This window comes from Poecile atricapillus, chromosome 6, assembly GCF_030490865.1.
Source record: "Poecile atricapillus isolate bPoeAtr1 chromosome 6, bPoeAtr1.hap1, whole genome shotgun sequence".
Lineage (NCBI taxonomy): Eukaryota > Metazoa > Chordata > Aves > Passeriformes > Paridae > Poecile > Poecile atricapillus.
The window spans coordinates 35,633,532-35,652,804 of NC_081254.1; the positions used below are offsets into that span (position 1 = coordinate 35,633,532).

At 42.0% G+C, this 19,273-nt stretch overlaps 1 protein-coding gene across 1 annotated transcript in view; it reads right to left on the reverse strand.

Moving 5' to 3' along the window:
* The window catches only part of ADAM12 (ADAM metallopeptidase domain 12), a 171,231-nt gene that overhangs the window by 31,714 nt on the left and 120,244 nt on the right, over nt 1–19,273 (reverse strand). The window contains exon 11 of the mRNA XM_058841872.1: nt 14,811–14,959. Coding sequence (XP_058697855.1) covers nt 14,811–14,959 — 149 coding nt within the window. The remainder of the gene's footprint in view (nt 1–14,810; nt 14,960–19,273) is intronic.

Consider the following 19,273-nt stretch of genomic DNA (forward strand, 5'->3'; position numbering starts at 1 on the left):
AGAGAACGTTCCAGGGGTAAAAAATTCATCAGCAGTTTTTATACTCCATCCATCTTCACTCCAGACATTTTCTGTTACAGATCCTTATTTTTTTTTACAGCTGGAAAGAGAAAGTACACCTTAGTCCAGCCTAACTCTTACTCTAAAATGCTGTGTCCCATACATTTTTGTATCTGTAGATGTAATACACAATGGATCATTTTGTCAAACCTCTCTGCCTGTGGGTACAACTCCACAGAACTCAAATTGTTCCCAGCACTGCCATCAGTCTCCTCAGTGGCTTTACAGCAAGGAAAATCACTACAGTCTTTTTACCCCTCTTGAATCCACAGCATTCCTCGGTGTCTCCTTGGTGCTTAAAAGATGTGTTTAATCCCCAGCAACAAATATCCCAGTTTCCAACAAAAACAGCTTTGCCTACTCCTGCAAATAAGACCTTCACTGTCATCAGAGGATCCCTGGTAATCGATTCCTTGGGAAACAGAGCCTGGGCTTGTCCTATTCATTTATATTTCAAGCACCCCAGCCCTCCAAATGCCAGGTTCCTTTAGGCAGTTCTGCATTTAGCCTGTATTAGATGGCTCCTTCCATTAACTAAGTGAAGTGGCATCAGCACCCTGTCAAGTCCCATTTCAGCAGAGAGGATTCTTTTTACCAGCACCTCGTTGCCCAGCACAGGCTGCTTTTCTTTTCTTTTTTTTTTTTTTTTCTTTCCCCAGAATATAAAAGCTCATCTCCATTTCAGAGGAATTCCCCTTCCTCAGGGGCTGAATGACAGGAGGGTACAAACCCAGGAAATTACAGGCTGAGGAGATGAGACAGCCAGAGCACTGAGGAGAGATGATGCTGATCCAGGACATCACTGTCCTTCCCACTGCTCCATCTGAAATACTCCTGGAGGGGCCCTGAGCTGCAGGAGACCCAAACCCCTCCATCTGCATTGCAGCACCACCTCAGGAACGATGGAACTCCTTTGGTTCCTCCAAATCCTGGCTGTCTACATCTCAGAACCTCGGGTCCACCTCCTCTGAGCTCCTCCACCATCAACACAACAGATTTTTCTGTTTCCCAACAAGCATCACTGAAGGGGTAACACAGTGATTCTGGGAATTCTCTGTCATTGCACAGGAGGATCAACTACAGGCTCACCATATCTTAAAAACATTTTGATTATTACAATTTTCACTATACAATCTCACTTTTTATTTCTTATGCAGGAGCTGCAGGATTTTTCTCAAGGAACTGCATTGTTCTGTCCCAAATGTTGGTGTATACACACACACAGACACTATATGTATATACACATCTATTTATAGGGTTCATTTCTTCCAGTTCACATCACAACCTGATTATTCAGCATTATGGCAATGTTTATACAGAGCCTTTTACCAAAAGACCCTGAAGTGTTTTACAATTATTCACTCAATTAAAATGCACAAGAGCCCCAAAGAGCTCTGTTAAGTACCACCAGACCTCTCTCCCTGAGGTAATATGATAATTGGAGATTATATTAATTTTAAAAGGGACATTTTTATTAATTTTTTTTTTTTTTTGGAGCATGCTTAAGGAAACAACTGTTGGCTAGCTAATTTCCAAAGGTGCAGAAAACTGTGACTGAACTTTGCCCAGAATTCCTGAAAATCCAAACCTGAGGGGCCTTATCTGGAAATAGCTCTGGCATCAGCTGTACTTTTCAGGAGCATGAAGGTGCTCAAAGACAAGAGAGGTGCTGAGTCAGAAGCTTCCCTAATCCAACACCTGAATTTCCAACATTTTCCATGACAACACCTTGTCTGAACTGACCACCACAGAGACTTTGTGTCTTCTGGAAACAACTTTTTATGACCTGAGCACCCTTTGAGATTCAGAAATATGAATATTTACTCTCCTTAATCTCCAAAATTCCTGATTTTTGGCTCACAACTGGAGGGGAGAAGTGCAACGCAGAACCTTGTACTGGAGGATGGAGATGTGAGTCTGAGTTTGTTCAGACTCTGCAGATGTCTGAGACAAATATGTGATGTTTTCTGTTGCATATCCCACTTTTACATGAGAACATAAAAACGGGGGGAAATTCAATTAAAGAATAGGGATAGGGTAATTTTTGTTAATATGGGTATAAGTAATTTTTCCATGGAAAAAAAATGGCAGCACTAGAGGGAACAACCCAAGAATAAACCTCTAGAAGGCAGAAACTCAAGCAAACATGAATGTTTCTAGACCCAGGGTGGTGTTGATTTCAAGGAACTGTGACAATTTTCCAGCCTCCTCTAAGTCCTGATCTAATTGACGCAATTCTTTTGCACTCAAAAGCATCCCCCTTGGTTTTAACCTCCTCAACGTTATTACTGCTCTCCAGCTTTTGAAAACAACTTTTTATGGCTTCCTAAGAGAGATGAGCCTACCAGAATAAAAGTGAATTTGCTATTAGATGACATTTTTTGACACTCCAGCTCTTCTGTACAGCAAGTATGTTAATGAATTAGTAAGCATAAAGAACTTCACAGAATTAGGTGTCAAGCAGGAGATAAAATCCAGTTTTCTTTGATATTGAAATAGGTGTTCAAATACTACAGATCCCTTCATGTATCAAGTTCTGTCACTACACGTTATTTTCTACACCTCACGTTTTAGTAGCAATTGTTTAAAATTAGACAAGTGCCATAATGTGGAAGGACCTTTTAATCTATTAATTAGACAAGTGCCATAATATGGGAAGGACTTTTTAATCCATTATTTACACAATGTCTTAATTTCTAAGTACTTTTGAGGGAGAAAGGCACAAATGCAGCTTTTGACCCCACTGGCACAAAAAAGGGGGAGCTAAAAGGTATCTGCAGATTGTTTCACACCTAAAGCTTTTGCAAACAGCAAATTGGGAAAATTTGGAGAAGGGAGAGCCTTTGGAGGCAGCACATGACAGAGCTTTGCCCAAGACATCAGTCCCAGAGCTGATGGGATCTCTTTCAGGTGATTTGGAGGGATTTAGCTAAAAATGTAGCTAAAACAGTGGTTTTATCTACAGATAAAGTATTTAAATGGGAAGTTTGCTTTAAAAGGTAGAGCATGTCTCTGACAACCCATACTTATTTTTCTAGCCTGTTTTTTCACTCCCTTGCTCCTCTTTGAGAGTTTTAATCCCTAGAGCATGGATAAAGTAGAGCACAGAATTGGGCCATGTAGTTAGAGATGACATCAAAGCTCTTCTGTCTGAGTTCATGGTCAGTGACTTCAAAACAAGCCCAGATTTCTCCTACAGCTTTTGTCATGTTCACTACACGGTGGCTTCTAACTCTTCCAATAAATAACTGGGAATATATCACACTGGTGGATAATTTAATTGATGTCTGCTTGGATGGCTTGTTGTGGAATTTCCAGGCTTATTGGAAGGAAAGCCTTTCCAAATAAATGTTTAAACTTTGCACATAAATGCCTTAAGTTTGTTTTAATTTTTCCCTGGGGACAGTGCAGATTCCCAGAATGAATTCCAGCAATCTCCCTTCAGGTGCCCAGATTGGACAGCCCCAGCTGAGGCTTGACCTCTCCCATTACACAGAAGGTGAAATTTTAACTACCTGGAATATTCAAAAAGGCAGATTTATAATGCTGAATGTGGGACTTCAGGGAAGAAAGGAGTGACAGAACAAATGCCTGGATGGTTCCCAAAAATCCATTCTGCAAGGGAACAACACTTAATGGCTTTATACAGTATAGACTGCTGTGGCAGTCACAAAACTGCCAAATAAAACATTATTAGCAGTTACTTTCCCTTTGACAAATAGATGGTCAGAGAAGTTTTTTCTTGGAGGAGAGGCCTGTTGTGACTTTCCTTTGTGTTCTGGGGGTGAAGCAATACTAAACCAATTTATCACCCCTGACAGGATCCTGACTCTGTGCTGGAGTTATCTGCATTGCAAAAGCTCCATGGGAATTGAACTCAGACAACTGTTCCTTCTGTTGGAAACCAGACAGCCAAGGAAAGGAGCTATAATCAGTTTGAATTTGCCTCTGGCTCATCTTTTGCTCTGTTTCCTTTTAGACCACTACCTCATTAATAAAAATTTGCTGGATTGCTGAGAGTTCAGGTTTCACAATCTACTGCTTAGAATTTGAGGCTAATCCAATGCTGACTACAGGAAAAGTCAAAAAGCAAGACAGAGCAGAGGGAGGGATGAAAAGGCCGGGTCAGGTCTGGTCCCAGGCTAAGGAAAAGCAGGATACAGACACCCTGTGCCTGCCAGCAGCTCCCAGCAGTGAAGGAAAATCTGGATAAGGAGCATAACCAGAGTGCCCTGAGTTTAAATTTGTCACAGAAAACACAACATCCTCAGCATGTGACGAGCAAATAAAGACAAATGGTCCAAACCATTGCTGAAGATCAGCTTCCTGCTGATTTCTGATTAGGGAAAAGGTGCTTTGGTTGGTTCCCAACATGATTTTACAATCTGCTTTTGTTCCAGGCAGTTACATTCTAATTTTCTCCCTTGAAAAACCCTGGAATTGATTTTTTAAAATGGGCCAGGAGCAGACAGAGATGAAAAAAAAAATCAAAAAAAATCTGACTTTGGGAACCAGATTGATTGAAAGACCTGTCATAAAGAGGGTACTTAGGCTCAGGAGATGGATTTGGGTGAGGATGAGCCAGGACATCAGGTGAGCAGATCAAATGACACCAAGTTAAGGGAAGAGAACCCCAAACAGGGCTAAACACAACCAGGAGAAACCCAGGCTGGGGAGAAAGGATTTCATAGAAAATCCTGAGTTGGAAGGGACCCACAAGAATCCTCGAGTCCAGCTCTGGTACAGACAAAGCCCAAGGATCAGCCCTCTGGATGGAGCATGTGGAGAAACTGTTCCACTGGGAAGAGCAGGAGCAGAGAATGAAGTGCATGGAAATGAGATGTGGGTGCTGGAGAAAAGCATCTGAGCCCTGCAAAAAGCTGGGAGTAATAAATACGTGGGGGACAGGCTCATATTGATTTCACTTAATATCTGTGCTACTCGGGCTCTTAATAAATCAGGACTCCAAGGCAGAAGGATCATGGCTTAATTTTTTGTTGTTTGGGAAGATCCAAAGGAAAGATAAATGAGGAAAAACAGTGTCAGAAATTAGTCTGAATTTCCCCAGCATTCCCACCTTCCTTTCTTCTGTTAGGAGATAAAAGCTCTTTATCCCATGTCACCTAAAGCACCTCAGGTGAGTGGAAATGGAATTCTTTTAAAAAATCCTAAATATATAATAACAAGGAATCACTTTTTCTACCTTCCCTTTTTCTTTTTCATGGAGCAAAATGAAATTAGCAGCCACAGTGTATTAATTTCATTATTTCAAGCCATGAGGACAGGATGGATCCAGCCATGATCTAAGACTTAGGGATGCTTAATGAGCAAATTAAAACTTCCACTCACAGGAATGAAAGGCTTTTGATAAATCTGTAAAAAACCCATATGGCTCCTGATGAAATCTTGGCCTTATTGAAGTCCATGGGAGTTTTCCTCCCAACTCTGTATTTCTCACCTGGTGGTGGTTGGCTGCCAGGAGAGCGTCAGGGGTGGAGATGAACACAATTTCCATGCTATAAGAGGCAGACAGAAAGGCTCTCCAGGACACTGAAGTTATTTTACCTCTTCATTTTCAGTGCCTTTAGAATAGGTGGTTTCTTATCTTAATCCATCACTGGGGCTGCATCATTCATTTGCAAAGGCTGAAGTGGAGCCTCCCTGCATTGCTGCCACCAGAACCCCCCAGTAAAATGTGCCCAGCACCCTCTGACAGGCTTTGACATTAGAAAAGATCAAAAATGACTTCACAGGAAGGAATTGTCCGGGTAAAATCTTCAACATTTTGCACATCTATGCCAGGCACAAAGGGCTCTGTGATTCCCATGACAACTGTGGCAAATGCAGCTGTGGGCACCAGTTAATTACAGGGATTCAGCCTTCCAAGTCCACATCAATTCCTTCAAGTGCTCCTGGGCATACAGCACATGTTCAAAAAGAAGCTTTCATGTGACCTTAAGGATTTGCCCTTGAAGGTATGTTTCCATTTTTAAGCCAAGAATTTGGAATTCATTAACACCAATTAAAACTGGACACTGGGTGCTTCATTTTCCATGCACTTCTCTTCAGATTTATCCCTGCAGGTTGAAAAGTTTGGGGTTTGTTTTCTTTCTTTCTTTTTTTCTTTTTTTTTATGAAACACAAAGCCAAGATAAAGGGAAATGTCCTCATATGATTTGTTCTTATGGGTCATGGCAATAGCAGCACTGCAGGAGAAAAATGTCCCTCTCAGAGCTATATTTCCTATGGATATTACAGCAACAAGACAAAAAGCAGCTGAGCTCTCTCATCCCAGCACCCAGGCCAGGAAAAGTGGATACATCTCATGGCAGAAAACCCTGCTTGTCCTTAAGTATCTGCTATAAATAATCACACCAGGAGTAAAATGTGTTTTCATTTGAGAAGTCACCTCTCTCCTTGTCAGCTTCACTTACAGCAAAGTCATGCTGTCAATCTGTGCGAGTTCTCCTTGAGAATACACCAGCAAAGCCAAATATTTTCCCTTCCAACAGCACATCTACTGAAATGGGAAAGACTAAACTAAATAAAAAGCAATTATCTTTTTTTTTCCTTTTTTTGCCCCATAGTTCTGTGTGCTAATTGCTAACAGTGACCCACTCCTGCAAAGGACTGGGAAAAATTAAATGGATTTCAACCAGCGCTACTAATTCCTCAACACAGATCTTATTTATCACAAAAATTAAATATATCTGCCAGGCATGGAAATTATTAACAAAAAAAGAAGGCCAAATGCACTGCAGATGTGGGGCTACTTGGAGTGAAGGGAAAGACTGACATAAATCTATTCTGTAATCTCGTGGCTGTTTCCTACTAAAGGAAGGACCAGAATGCAATGTGCTAAATTACTGGGGCAGAGGGATATGTTGCTTAAGGTTTTGTTTTTTTTTTTTTAAAAAAAAAGCAGTTGCACTGCTGGCACAACAGACCTAGCTCTGTCATAAGTAATTTATTACATCAGTATATCAACTTTATTAAAAAAAAAAAAGAAAAAGACAACAAAGAAGTCTGTCTTTGTGCCGAGCTCAGCTCAGACTGGTTTGGGAACATAAACAGCTTCAGAGTTTAATTAGAAACTGTTTACATCTGAAAGATAATTTCATTTTCCTCAAATTGTAACAAGGTAATTCCAGATAGTTCTGCTGACTCCAGAGTTTAATGGCTCTGAGCTGCCAGACTGAAAAATGCAAAGTGAGGTCTGAACAGCTGAAAGCTGACTGAGAGGGGTCAGGAAATTCAGTGCTAACTACTAATGGTTTGATTATCTAACATTTAACAGCTCTGCAGCTACAAGATGCTGCAAGACATCTACAAGAAAAAAAAAAGAACCACTCAGTAAACTAAAGTGTCCTTTCCCACACTCTATTTCTGATTTCTTTCCTATTTCACCCTGACATTTTTTCTTTTTTAACTTTTTTTTTTTTTTTTTTAATTTGGTTGTGGTTTTTTTGTTTTGTTTTAATCTGGAGAGATGATGGAAAAAGTGTTTTCCCCTTCAAGCTGGTGCTGTTTTCATGGCATACCTGGCTGTGTTCTGGAGCAGTGTGCTGGAAATCTCTTGAGGGTGTTTATTTTCACATCTGAAGACTCCTGTTCAGCCTCTGAGTGACCAAAATGAGGCTGACCTTATGTTCTGCTTCCTTGAGATAATTTTTCAAAAAGGAGAGAAATGACTGAAACTAATACTCAATACAACAAATGGCACAAGTGATTAGTGCTTTCCCAGCTTGTCCTTAAGAGATTTTCACTATGTTTTACTCATTTAACTACATCTTTATCAAGTGGTTAAAAAAAATATTTTTTCCTGTGGCAGCTCAAAACTCAAACAGACAGATGACAAAATAAGAAGGCTCCTCAGAAAACCCTTGAAGACCCAAACCCTCTGAGCCCAGCAGCTCTCCAGGAGCCCTCAGCCACCCTCTAAGATGCAAATATTCACTTGTGCAGTGTAAAACCAGCATTGCTGCCACTGGCCTGCTTTTGATGTGCAGCCCTAAACCTCATTAATGGTAATGAGGGCTCCACAGGGAAGCACAGACCTTCAGCACCATCAAAGCACAGCAACTGTGGAACACTTTAATTACGGGGTGCTGCTCCCCCAGACACTGCCCTGGGGGAAGGAATGGAGGAGCTGCTGAACCCCCTCAGCCTGACCCAACCCTGCTCTTCACCTCCCCCAGTTCCACCAGGAGAACTGCACTCCTGGAGAGCCAGGCAGATCCCTGAGGAATCCTCATTAATCATCATCCTCCTGCCTCCACAAACCCTGCTTTTCATTTGGGTGGCTCCCTTCACCTGGATTTTCACATGGCTCCCAAAAATGCTGCTGCAGTTCACCAGAGGGGGAAGCAAGCTGCAGCACAGGAGAAAACCAGGTTGGGGTTTGGGTTTGGTGCACAGGCCAGTTTCTCTTCCCAAACCCATATTTCCACCAGAAATATCAGATGGGTTTGGACAGAGACCCTGTACACAGATATAATTCATACACCCATGATCTGACACTTCACTAAGGAATATTCACTAATCCAGGCTGTGACACCTCAGTGGCTCTGGGGAATATTCCAGATGCATCCCTGGACTCCAGAATTTGGGGAAGAGGGAGTGTTCTGGTGCTGGACTCCTGCAGTAACAGCTGCACGTGAATGCCAAAGCTTCTGCCAAGCCTGTCCTTGCACTGAGCACAAACTCCAGAGAAATCCTCCACATCTCAGCCCTGCAGAGATTGAATCGGAGCCCTTACACCAGGAAAATCAGAGAATGGAACAAGCACAAAATGGGAATGAGGGCAGGAGGAGAAAACAAATGAACAGCTATTTTAGATGTCTCTGATAATATATTTGCTACCACACAGGCTGTCAATAGAGGGGAGCCAATAAAACCAGCTTTTCCCTGCCAGCAGAAATGGGTGTTTATTTATAAAAAAGCACAAAATAAAGTGTGAGGCACCTCTCCTTGGCCACTGAAGAGAACACATGAAAGCAAAGCATTAAATGAACTGTTCCTCACTTGCAGCAGCGCTGCCTTTCAAGAAAATCTTGGGAATTGGCCTGTGGAGAACAAACATTCCCTGAGCTCATCCTGGGATGCCTGGACCACTTCTACAATGGATCCATGGAGCAGCTCATCCCCAGGGAGGCAAAGAGGAATGTTCACATTTGCTGTATCTCCTGTGCAACTCCTGGTGCCACTTTGAGCTCCTCACAGACATCTGGTACTACTGCTCAGGAAAAAACCACTCTGTTTCCACTTAAATATTTTATCTCACCTTAATTACCAGTGATGTACTCAGTGTTCAGTGCAGAATATCTAATTGCTCCTGGAGGGAATTCAAACCTGGTTAGTGCTGAGGCTCTTTTTCAGTGGTACCTGGAAGAAGCCCACCTGATGGTCCTTCCCATGGTTAATTTTCCTCCATTTCTCCTCAGCAGTGCTTAATTCGAGTCATTAGTTTAATTTGGGACTGTCACTCAACTGAGTCTTAACAGATCACCTTTGCTCTCACTCTCATTCACAAATAGGCAGCTTCCCATTGTCTCTCTGCTTTAATTCTAACATAAAGGTTTTAATTTTACTTAAAAGTTTACTGATAATGGCAGGGGAATTTTTGGGACTGGTCAGAAAAATGCCTTCTCCAGATTGCAGCAGTAAATGAACTCGTATTTTTCTATGTATGATTTCTACTCTGTGCTCTTTCTGTGTTTCTAATTGGTCTCCTCACCCAGACCCTGCCTCCAAAAAGAATTAAATAATAATTAATAATATAATTAAAGTGAAATTGTGTACTGAAAGGCAATTACTGAAAATTAGCTGTTCTTTTTCCCCCATGAGGCACCATTCTATGAAATTCCTCTAAAATAATAATAATCTGTAGCTGACAGGTTAAATTGATCTCATTTCTCCTTTTTTTCCCCACTCATGGTCATCACTACACAAAACAGGAATTTCCACCAGCCCAAACCCCACTTCCCTGCAACACTTACAGTCATATTTATCTGAGTAAATTCAATTTAAAATCTGAGTGAGAGAGAACCACAGAGTGACTTTAAATTCTAGCTGTGAAAATTGGAAATGGGAAGACAAGATCCAAGATAAGAACAGGGGGAAAAAAAAGGCAGGCAGAGGGGTTCAAATCATTCTTGACTTTTCAAAGGGAGCATCACACAGCAGGAACACGACAAAGGGGAGTTGTTGTGTGAGGAAATATCCTAAAGAAGCTGCTTCCACCTTCCTGTGCCTGGCCCAGACCTTCCTGTGTTTCATCAAGGGATGTAAATCAGAATATGCCTTGGAACTCTGGGAAGAGAGGAAAACCAGGTCTGCTAGGGGCCTAGATTAAAATGAAAGTTTTCCAAGAGATGTTCTTTTGTTCAGAAGTTTGTTAAGCAAATGTCAATGGCCATTGACACATCTCACACATCAGATTTTCCACTTGTTGAATATCTTGAAACAATAGCCCATACAGCGTTTATATTTTCCTCGGTATTTGAAATTATTTTGCATTATTTAATCTTTTCTCCATCATGGGCTTTGAGGAGAACCTTCCAGATCAATGTGAGGTGTTCCACCTCGTAACAAATGTCCAGAGAAAGCAGTGGGGTTTAAGACAGACCTGAGAGAAATCTCCACCATTCCCATTTCCAGGTGCAAAAGGGATTTGTAGGGAACACCACAAAGTCTGACCTTTCCCCATTTTCCACCAGCTTGTGTCCATGGGAAGGCAGAGATGGAACAAAAGGCTCTGTCCTGGCTGGGAGACATTTCCATTAGCCCTGGCTGGGATGATCCAGCAACCAGAAATGAGCCTGGGAAGAGCAAACTCTTCCACCAGGGGCCAGGGGGAGAGGATTTTGTTATTGCAGGTTTGGGCATCCCAAAGGGAAAAAACAAGTGTAGGATCAGCATGTGAACGGGCTTGGTGAAACTGCCCATCCTTGGAGGATTCCTGCTCTCATTAACCTCCCCCAGGAAGAGGAAATGAAAGGCATCAAGGAACATTCCCCGTGAGAGGGAAGGAAGAACAAATTTCCAGGAGAAGTTCAACCTTTGAGTTTACAGGAGGGGACAACACTAACTATCAAAAAAATTTGCTTCCCTTAAGGCTGCCAAAAAAAAATCTCTAAACACATCTGAACTCAATATTTCAACTTTTTAGTGGGAGCTCACCTGGCTTCAAACCCCATGGAGACCCCTGTGCTCAACACTGCTGAAGAGGGACGTGTAAAAAGTGCTTTTCCAAAATCGTTAAATAAACAAGCGCTGCTAATTGGCAGCATTTTGCTCTGCAGTGCTGAATTCTGCTCACATTTGCAGGGGTGTAAATCCAGCCCAATGCCTTGGGATACACCACAACTCCTTGGGATTTTCCTGGCAGGAGGAATATTTTCACTCCCAAGTGGCCACGATTTAGGGAGATATTTGGGAAACAAGTGGAATACTGAAGTGGCCTCACTGGCTCAGCCCAGTCCCTTCGTTTCCAGATAATGAGATCTCAGTAAAAAGATTCACAAATCTCTCTAATATTCCATCTTTTTCACTTGAAACAGTCCATGTACAAGACAACTAAAAAACCTGGAGGAATATCATTACAACAGATGCCTAAAAAAGAGGAAAATGTGTATTAAATATTCCTGACTGATATGATTAGTATCAATATTAAATATATTTAAATATTAATATTCTGTAGTACTAAATAATAATTTTACTACTAAATATTCCTTATTTATAGTATTTTTATAGGCACCACCCCTGTTCCAACAGAAGGATTTATGCAATTTTCATAGCAGATATTTGAATCTCTAAAAGTCCTGTATTGACACAGATTTGTGGGGTTTTGTGCTTGATTTCACGTTATAAAAAATACATTTTTCTAAAGCAGTATGTCTTTAGACATTTGTAGCTCACACACAACTGGTGCTCATCTTGCTGGTATCTTTGAGGAATAAAAACTATAGGAAGCTGATTAAAGGATAGATCCAACAGATTTTAAATTCTACTCTAATCCCTGGAGGTTTTTTCCCACCAAGACAGAATTTCCAAGACCTCTTCAAAGACTGAAACAGAAGAATCAAAAGAAATTACAATAATTGATGAAATCCCTTTTAAGTCAACAGCCTTAAAACATTCCTTTTTGTGCATGACCACACCAATGACTCCAAAGTTAAATTCTGGTATAACAAAGTTACCTTCTGGTATAACTTAGATATTTCCTACTTTTCACAGACATCAGATAAGGACTTCTCAGTGCTTTTACACTAATTTCAGCTAGATTTTTTTTTTATTCCACTTATTAAATCTACCTTAAACCAATTAGAAAAGCACAAAGTCAGTGCAGTGAGTGCACTGAGAGCAGGCTGTCTCTCTAAATGGACGTGGCATGCTCTTAATTTTGATTTTTTGGCTATTTCCAGAGTGCATTTGAGATAAGGAACATTCATTTGGCCTTCCCTTAACAGACAAACACTTGCAGAGAAGAAAACTTTTCAGTGTTCTTTCAGTAATGGTGCTGGAGGGAATATTGCTATTGGTGAGACACATTGGGTAATTAAATATTCAAAGTGCTAATTTGAAATTGGTGAGATGCAGCTTGGCTCAAGGCATGAAGTGTTCTCCAGGAATATTTATCACAGATTGACAGCACAGTGTCAAGATAAAGCCTGAGGCTATAAACCCAAAGTTTCTATTTCTAAATCAATAATCAGTGCAAACAATCAGCCTGCTCAGGGCTGTGAAGGCCACAGCTCTTCCTCAGGCACAAGCTGAATGCAGAGTTTGGTGAAAATCCAAAGAGGGCATTACAAGGTGGAGCTGACTCTGCCCAAACCATGGGGTGCTGGGGGTGGGCAGAGCCTTCAGCCTGGAAGGTGCTCCAGAATCCCCAAGGGATGAGGAATGGAATATCCAATTCCTCCCATCCTGAGGAACACTGAGGGGACACAGCCTCGCTGGGACCTTGCCCTGAGCCAACCCAAGCCCAGTGTCTGGACTGGCACATCCAGCACCCAGGACAGGATCTGATACACCCAAAGGACTCCAGCGTGAAGGAAGAACGAGGAAGGAGCTATTTAATGTCCCTCTCACCAGATGAGTTCAGAAAGTGTCCAGAAATTTCTGTCCTGAGAGCATCCCTGTGTTTATTCCGAAGTGGAGCAGCTGGATGCAGAATCAGGAACCCAGCTGAGCTGCCAGAGGCTGCAGTGCTTCCTTCAGGAGCTCAGAGCCCAGCCCTGCCTGCCCAGCTCAGCTCAGAGCCTGTCACTCTGTCCCCACAGTGAGCACACAGCCCTGCCCTGTGCAGGATGCAGTTCCATGGGGATAAGTTTCACCTATTGTCTCAAAAGATCCAGTTATTTTTCTTTTCCAGACTGTAGAAATCCCTCTGGTTCTCCTCCACTCTCACAACTCTCTTTTGTTTGTCTCTCAACTTGCTGTGCTTGGCCTCTGGCCACAATCCTGATTTCTGCCCTGATGGAGGGTGACAGCTTTGCCTTTGAAGGAATTCCAAGGCTGCTGTTGGGCTGACCAGCAGGGAACATCCCTGCCCAACATTCCCTGGCCTCTCCCAGATTGCTCCCCTTCTTTCCCAGAAACTTGCAGTCTTGGAAAAGGCAGAGGGAGAGCTGATCACAATTCCCAGCAGAGTTTTTTAAGCAACAGATGAACTTTAAGCACACAGAGTGAATGCTGGAGCTGGACAGGACATCAGAGAACATCCAGACCATCCTCTTGTCCTAAGGCACATCCAGCTGTACCTACACTGCTGGCAGATATTTCACTGGTTCTTACTGGATTCCAGTCCCAGGCATTCTAATGCCTTCATCTAGCCCAGTGTCACCATCAGAGAGCTTTGGCAAACCTTACTTCAATTTAATCCTTTCAGTCCTAGTCTGGACATGGACATGGGGAACTCATTCCTCATATCCTTGGGTTTCAACAGGAATTTAAAATCCATCCCTGCAAGCAGTGACAGCTCAGTCTGCCCAGGGTGTGTGAAATGTCAGTGTCTACAAAACACTCTTGTCCCTTGGCACAGTGCCTTTGTCACCAGCAGAGCCTCCCCTCGGTGCTGACAGGGAATCAGGGAATATCCTGAGCTGGGAGGTGCCCACCAGGATCATCGAGCCCAGCTCCTGGCCCTGCACTCACAGAAGGGACTGCAGCTTCACTGGTTTTTATTCCTCACCTTTCTAATCTCTTTTCTTGGAAGATCTCCCTCTGGACACAGAGCAGCCTCAATCCTACTGACCTTGCAGATTTAATTTTCTCACATGCTGAAACCGCTCCCCACATATCACAAAAGTTTGTGCAAAACTAAAAACAATGAATTTGCAGAGATTCTAAGAGTGCATTTCCTGCACTACTGAATTTCCTACCCACTCATCTCAATCTTGGCTCATTTCCTATTGTGACTGATGCTCAGCTGGCAAGATGAGAGAAGGTGAAATTCTGATTTAACACTTGCAATGCAGTCTGTTTGGTTGTGGATTATTTTTTTTTTAAATTAACCAGTTGCTTACAGCATTTTTGTCTCACGTTGTTAACCCAGAAATAGAAAGGTGCAATAGTACATGTTGTGGTGTGATAACATATAATTCTTTAAGCTTGAGGAAGATAACTGCAACAAGATTTAACAAGTGTTGAAAAATCTTATCCTTTTTTTACCTTTCCATGTTCCTGAGGCACAAAATGAAACCAGAGACGTCCCAGCAGCTCGCCAGTCTCAGCCTGGCACTTACCCAGTGGAGGGGTTCATGATGCAGCCCCCTTTATCAGTGGATGCTTTGCAGTTGCAGCCTCTCTCCAGTGTGTCGTGATTCATCCCAAAATTGTGCCCCAGCTCGTGAGCCAGCGTCACTGCTGCACCCAGAGGGTTTTCTGAGTGATCCTTCAAAACAAAATCCACAGGAGAGCCGGTCAATCCAGCACACAAACCCAGCTCGAGGCACATATTCCCCCTCTAAGGTCCTATTGCCTATCCTGTGAAATGTTTTAGAAGTTTAGCAGCTGAAGTAACTCTGTTGTTAAATAAACTCAGTTTTAAATTCATCCATGCATAGGGCAGAGTGGGAATTTCAGGACAGCCTTTCTGGCCACCCAGTTTCCCCATCAGAGATTTGAAACCATTGAGCAGCTGTGAACTTCTCTTTATTTGGGCTAAAAATTCTGCTGTTCAAGAAATCCCCCCAAAGTCCCAAGTCCCAGCAGTGGCAGGGAGAGGTCACCAGACATGGAGTGTTGGAAAGGGCAATAATTTATGGGTGAGGATGAGTGTGATGAGGGAGGAGAGCCTTCATGTCAGGAGGCAATTAAAAATGCAGCAAGAGATTTCACTCAGTCTATTTAATTTGCTTCAGACTGTTTCTTTAATATCAGAATGTCCAAGTTTTCACAAATCTTTTTAAGAAAAACCAGGACCTTTAAAAATCTCCTTTTTAAAAGAAAAGGCCAAAGCAAGCCAAAATCTTCCATGGCCTCTTGTTAACCTATGAATACTCTAAATGTTGAAAGTGTCAGTTTGAAATTTTAACATTAATCCATGTTTAAATGCTGATTTTTGGGACAATCATTTCTGAGAAATTCACTGCATGATTTGATTACAGGCTGCTGATCAGAATGATGTTTTGGCTTAACCACAAGTAAGAGACCTTTCCACACTGATCATTTTCCTCGAGGGAAAAAAAATCCACTACACTTGTAAGAAAGCTTTCCCTGAAGGCATGAACATGTAATATAAATGCATGATTTATCAGTCAGTAAATGGAATTACTGTGTACAGCTGCCTGCTCTAGAAGCGTGTATGAATATATTCACTTTAAATAACTCTTCCAGCATCATCTAAGCCAAACTCCAGATTAAAAAGAAGGGAAAGGTAAAATTGTCTAAAACATTATCTCTGTACTAATGGAGGCCTTAATACATGAATTGGGGTAGATTTAAGAGTTTCTTCTTTCATCTGTCTGGGATAATATTTTTAGTAAATCATTTCTCAAACAGCAAACAAAGTCAAGAGAGAAAACAACCAAACTGCTCCTTCTGCAACTGGAATTGACTCAAAAGAATTTTATCTTTTCACAAAATGTCTCTTTTTAAAAATTCTTTTCCTGAATTTTAAAATCTTTATATAAAATCCTTGTGACAGCCAGTTTGTGTGCAGTTTGTCCTGCACACCTACATAATGAGATATCTTATCCAGATACTGGTCTGATACAGATTTATCTTTATGCACACAGTAACTGATGGAATAGTTAGAGAATTCAGTGTAATTGTCATAAAAAGAGCACAACCTTTCACTCAAAATGCAGGGCTGAAGATTAGGAAAACAGCAAAATAATTCCATGAAATTTACCACTGACTCACTGGATGATGCCTTGAAATTTGGGTTATCTGGTCAAGACAGAAACTCCTCACTGAGCCACACAGACATACAGCAAACTGAGCTCAGACTTTATTTTTCCAATATCTCCTCCACTTACTGAGCAGTGATTATATTTCTCTGAATACTCTGAAGCTGTCAACTGAAACTAAAAACAAGGATTCACACAGTCCACTCCAGAAGTAGAGCAATAAATGATGTGAAATGTAATTTGGGACTTGAATAGGCAAACAATCCAGCCCATGCAGTTTTCATTACTTGCTCACATCCACTAGGAATGCAATTTTATCAGCTTCTAGAGAGGGTTTTTAAAAGGAGGAATGTGATGCCTCAGCAAAAGAGGTTATTTGAAGACAGCATAAATGAAGATTATCAAAACAAACAGTGACATGTTCCATTTGATACTGAGACCGTTTAAGTTTCACAAGGACTACAGAAATGAATAGCAATGTGACTTTGATTTATTCCACCAGGGTCTTTCAAAGTTAACTTGAGCAGTAAAAGTCATTACCAAACACATTTCACAACCACTGAATAAGCAACCATCTACTGTTAAGACATTATAAGCTGTTTCACAAAACATGCAGCTGCTTTCAGCTGAATTCTGCTTTATTCTGCCGGGATTTAAATCAGATCTTAATAATTAAATACTGTCACCTACAGCTCCAGCAGGCAAATGTCCTGCTCCTGGCTCTTTCAGCGTGTGTTCACTCGGTTCATAGAGTCACAGAGTGGTTTGAATTGGAAAGAACCTCAAAAATCATCGTCTCACCCCACCTTCCCCTGTCCCAGCTGCTTCAGCCCCAATGTCCAGCCTGGCCTTGGGCACTGCCAGGGATCCAGGGGCAGCCCCAGCTGCTCTGGGCACCTGTGCCAGGCCCTCCCCACCCTGCCAGGGAACAATTTCCTCCTAATATCTAATCTAAATCTCTCCTCTGTAAGTTTAAAACGCTTCTCTCTTGCCCTATCAGTATCTGCCCAGATAAAAAGTCACTTTCCTCTTCTCTCAGAAATATTTTACTTTTAAATCCATGAATTCAGCGGGCAACCTTTGGAAACAGAAGAATGAAGACTGAATCACGTCAAAGACTCACTTTAATGTCAACTTCTCTTTGGTTTTTCTATGACACTACAGAAACTTCACAGGAAAATGAAATGATAAAGGTCTTGTTAAAGCTTCTCAAACTCACATGGCTGCTCTTCCTGCTTTGAGTTCCTCTGAAAATTAATGGGAGACAGGGTGTCACCCACTGAGAGAACTCAGCCCTATAGAAAAGAGACAGGCAGGCTCCCAGGCAGGCATGACAGAGGAATTTAGATCATAAAGCAGAGCCGACTAACTGTAAAAAGAACCAGGAAAATCACATCAGACAAGAGTCACTCCAGATTTTGTATTCAAACGTCATTTCTTACGCAGTCTCTCGCTGTCTTTTCTTCCAGAACAGGTGTGGGAGCTTTTGGTTTAAAGTGTTGGGGGTGGGATGGGAAAGAAATTGGCTGAATTATGAGGTTGGCCAAATGTTCATTTATGCAGTGCTGAGACACCTGAGCCCCTCACCTTCCCAGGCTAAGAGTGATTCATTCCTTCACAGAATCACAGAAGCTTTTAGCTTGGAAAAGACCTTTAAGATCATGGAGTCCAACCATTCCCCCCCCCCAGCCCCCCCCCCCCCCCCCCCCCCCCCCCCCCCCCCCCCCCCCTGCCAAGGCCACCATTGACCCATGTGCCCAAGTGCCACATCCACACAGCTTTTAAATCCCTCCAGGAGCAGGGACTCCATCCCTGGGCAGCTGTGCCAGGGTACAGGTACCAATATACATAAATATGTTTTGTCTATGCCTGAATCAGGCTTTGCTAACTCAGGGGATACTTGGGCAGCTGTACTTTTGGGTTTTGTTTGTTTGTTTGGATTTGTCTCCTTTTTGAGGATTTGCTTAAAGAGCTGTAGAACATATCTGGTTAATCTGTGCAAGTTTCAAGTTAATTTGCTCCTCAAAAGCTTAAATTCACTGAGTCTCTTGGTAACATCGTGCTCCCCTTCATGACAGAAGCTTCAGCCTGGCCCAGGATCCATCCACAGACCCTGGATAAAAATCAGTCCCCTCTCTATGAGAAAAAGATTTTCTAAAGAAATGCTGATTCTTGTTCTTGTTACTGGAATGAACTATTTGTAATTATTTCTCTTTAAAATGGCTATTTCCAGAGTGAAGAGAACTGACTTGGCAGTAAATGATACTGTGGGGTGTTTTAAATCTTATGCTAAGAATTGAAAGGACAAGAAAGTCATCATTAAGGGCATCTCTGACTGCAGATAAAGCCAAAGCAGTGACTGCAGGGCTGAGAGTCAGATGGGTAAAATGGGGCTGTCTGCCTCATCTGTGCCTTTACCAAGGCTTGGGGATGAACTGGGAGACTCCTACAGCTCTTTCTTCCTTTTTTTCCTCCTTTTCTTTTGTACCTCTGCCCCAGGTAGCCAGTGAATAATTATTACAGACAGCACTTACAGTCTCAGCTTCTCAAGCTACCAAGAGCCTGAAAGCTTTGTCTTTTCTACAACTTTGACAAAACTTTTCCCAGATTATGTGATTCGATTGTTCTATTTTAAAGCTTCTTTCCTCCGCCTTAACATGAAACACTGTACAATTGACATTAAAAAAAATATCAGAAAGAAAATACATCAGAGCTCCTTCCAGAAATTGGACAAGATGTTTGCTTGTGTGTTCACCATGCCTTGCATCTAACAACAACAGTAATACCCTGGGAGAAACTCAGGTGGAATAAATGCTGCCATTGTTTGTTCTTGCTGTCTGGCAATGCAATAAAAG